The sequence below is a fragment of the Oncorhynchus mykiss genome, chromosome 20 (genome assembly GCF_057628025.1).
Source record: "Oncorhynchus mykiss isolate SJ-2025 chromosome 20, ASM5762802v1, whole genome shotgun sequence".
Taxonomy (NCBI): Eukaryota; Metazoa; Chordata; class Actinopteri; order Salmoniformes; family Salmonidae; genus Oncorhynchus; species Oncorhynchus mykiss.
In genome coordinates, this window is record NC_143041.1 from 8,330,137 (window position 1) to 8,332,879 (window position 2,743).

Consider the following 2,743-nt stretch of genomic DNA (forward strand, 5'->3'; position numbering starts at 1 on the left):
TAGGACAAGATTGACAATGACCGTGAAAATACCTGCCAGCTGATCTGTGCATGCTCTGAAAATGTGACCTGGCACTTTGAGCATGGCACTGATTGTCAGAGCAAGGTTTGGGCATGAGGAGAACACAGTCTCCCACTAACATAATCTCTATACACTTAATTAAGTAGGTTTACAGACTGGTGTTGCAGATGGCTAAATATTTTTTTGCCACAGCAACCCTACTTCACACAGCACAGGTGAGAGAGAGAGAGAGAGAGAGAGAGAGAGAGAGAGAGAGAGAGAGAGAGAGAGAGAGAGAGAGAGATTAATTTCTGGCTACGTTCCATTCCAAAAACCTTCCACCTCTCATCTGCCCTCTTACACTCACTTTCCGTTCACTGATCAGATTCAGTAACTTAAGTAAGATCAATTGATACTGTCAAAAGAGTTAGCTGTCATCTATCCATTCCTGTCAGATGTAGGAGAGGGTACGAGGACAAAGAGGAGGCCAGGTATGAGTACGAGCGCGGGATAGTGCAGCTCCTGCTTCCTCTAGTCACACAGATAAATATGGCATTGGGCAGGGTCCGAGTGAACATTCTGCGCGCGCTCCAGTCGAGTAATATCGAGGAGGACCGCACTTCGGTGGCGAAATGTGTATACTGTTTTTCTGTTATATGCCTGGGTATTGGACTATTATGATCTCTTGGGTGTAATCCCAATCTCACAACTAGAACAGGGGCGGAGCACAGAGCATCTCTCTGGGTCTCACCTGTGTGCGTATCTGAACTGGACACTCCACACAGCGCAAACGATGTGAGAACAAGCGGGAGATGAATCTAACGAATTTTTACTCCAATTTTGGACATTCATTTTCAACAAATCTTTCACTTTTGGGACCTCAACATGAGCACAACAACTGGAGTTTACAGGAGGATAACAACCCCTACCCGGACTTGTTCTTATTTTCGGGACACGAACCGAGCACCATCGTGTTGGTGGTTATGTACTCCCTGTCCTTCTTCACTGGGCTTGGAGGGAACATTATGGCTCTCCTGGTCCTCACCCGAAAGAGGACGGGTCTGGCGGGCGTGTCGGCGACCCGCAGACTGCTGGTAAACTTGGCGGTGTGTGACATGATGGTGGTGTGTGTGTGCATGCCAGTTAACCTGGGACTCCAGGTCTACAACGCCTGGGTGTTCGGTGAGTTTCTGTGCCGCACCGTGCCGTTCGTTCAAGCGGTATCTGTGTCTGCGAGCGTCCTGAGCCTGGCTGTGATCAGTCTGAACCGCTACTACAGCGTGCACAATCCTCTCCACGCCCGTTTTTTTTTTACCGGGCGGCGGATACTGTGTATGATCTGTGTGGTGTGGAGCGTGTCGTCGGGGTTGTGCATACCGCTCCTCTTCATGAACACCACCCAGACTCTGTCGCTGCTGGACATCACCGTCACTGTGTGCGTGGAGAGCTGGAACGAAGTCAAACTGAAACAGAGATATAGCTTCCTGCTCTTTTGCTCTCTTTACGGCTTTCCGGTGTTGTTTAACCTGGTTATAAGCGTGCTGACCGGCTGGAAGCTGTGGGGCACCAACGACAAACGGACGCAAGATTCAAATACATTTGGCGTTAAGCTATCACTGTCCCGCCTCAAAGTGCGTAAAAGGATAGCCAAGATGGTGCTGTCACTAGTTGTGCTTTTCACACTGTCCTGGCTACCTCTGTATGTAGTGGACATATGGTTAGACTTGAACATGACTGCATCTTTAAAGAATGAGGATGATGTGAACCAGGTCAACCACGAGTGGATTCTTCACGGGAGACCATTTGCGCTATGGCTGGGTCTGACCAACTCCGCTCTCAACCCACTCTGTTATTGTTTCGTGGGGAACTTGCACAGGTCTGCGAAACGGTTCAGGAAAAGCTACCGACTGAAACTGTCGTCAGTGTGCAGTCTGTTGCCACAGCAGTCCTCCGTGCCTATGGGCAGCATCTCAGTGCCCAAAGTCGTGCCATATAGCAGGGCGCAATCAGTGAATCGCAGCGCAGAGATGGGCGCATCGAGAAAGTACGCCAATTTAGGCGATAAACTAACTAAGAGCAAGAGCCTGTCCTCTGTGACAGCGTGTGAGACTGTTTTCGACTGATTGACAGAGACAACTACCTGGTTACAGGGTGAAGGTCACAGTTATTTCTCCAATGGACTGGAACGCGTTCATCCTACAGTTCAAAATGAGATATTCTGTGAAAATCTGTCCCTTTTTCAACGCAACCTCCAATGCAAATGGAGATATTTGCCATAAATGCAAGGAACAGATTAGAGTGTTGCCCTTTTAAATATGAAGTGTTGTGTTGTCTGTATTATGGAGTGTGTTGCCGCTTTAAAAACGGCCCATGATTCTAGGATTGTTGAAGAATCAAACGGTCAATGTAAATGATGAGCATGTCCTATACCTAATGATTTTTTGGGACTTGGCTTCACTGAATCCAATTTTAAACAGGCTATTTAATGTTGTTTTCATCTGTACAAAATAATGTGCATCTCATTCGATTGTGCATAATAGGCTAGTTGTCTTTATATAGTGATCCAAAATGATTAATGTATACAATGTATAGACCCTGTTTAAATACACAAATATATTTAATTTACTCTCAAGTCCTATGAAGTAGAACTCATCCATCAACATTCAATTCCATGTCAACGAAATGAGCTGTATCCAAAACTTAAATCGTGCCAATTATAAAACCATTATGTTGAATTACAAGG

The 2,743-nt window shown here is 46.4% G+C and overlaps 1 protein-coding gene across 1 annotated transcript; it reads left to right on the forward strand.

Annotated features, from left to right (window-relative positions):
- Positions 1-477: 477 nt before the first annotated feature.
- On the forward strand, positions 478-2,743 carry LOC149974326 (galanin receptor 2a-like). The gene has a single exon (XM_090213202.1). It carries the CDS (start codon positions 813-815, stop codon positions 2,121-2,123), a length of 1,311 nt encoding a protein of 436 aa, XP_090069328.1. The 5' UTR covers positions 478-812; the 3' UTR covers positions 2,124-2,743.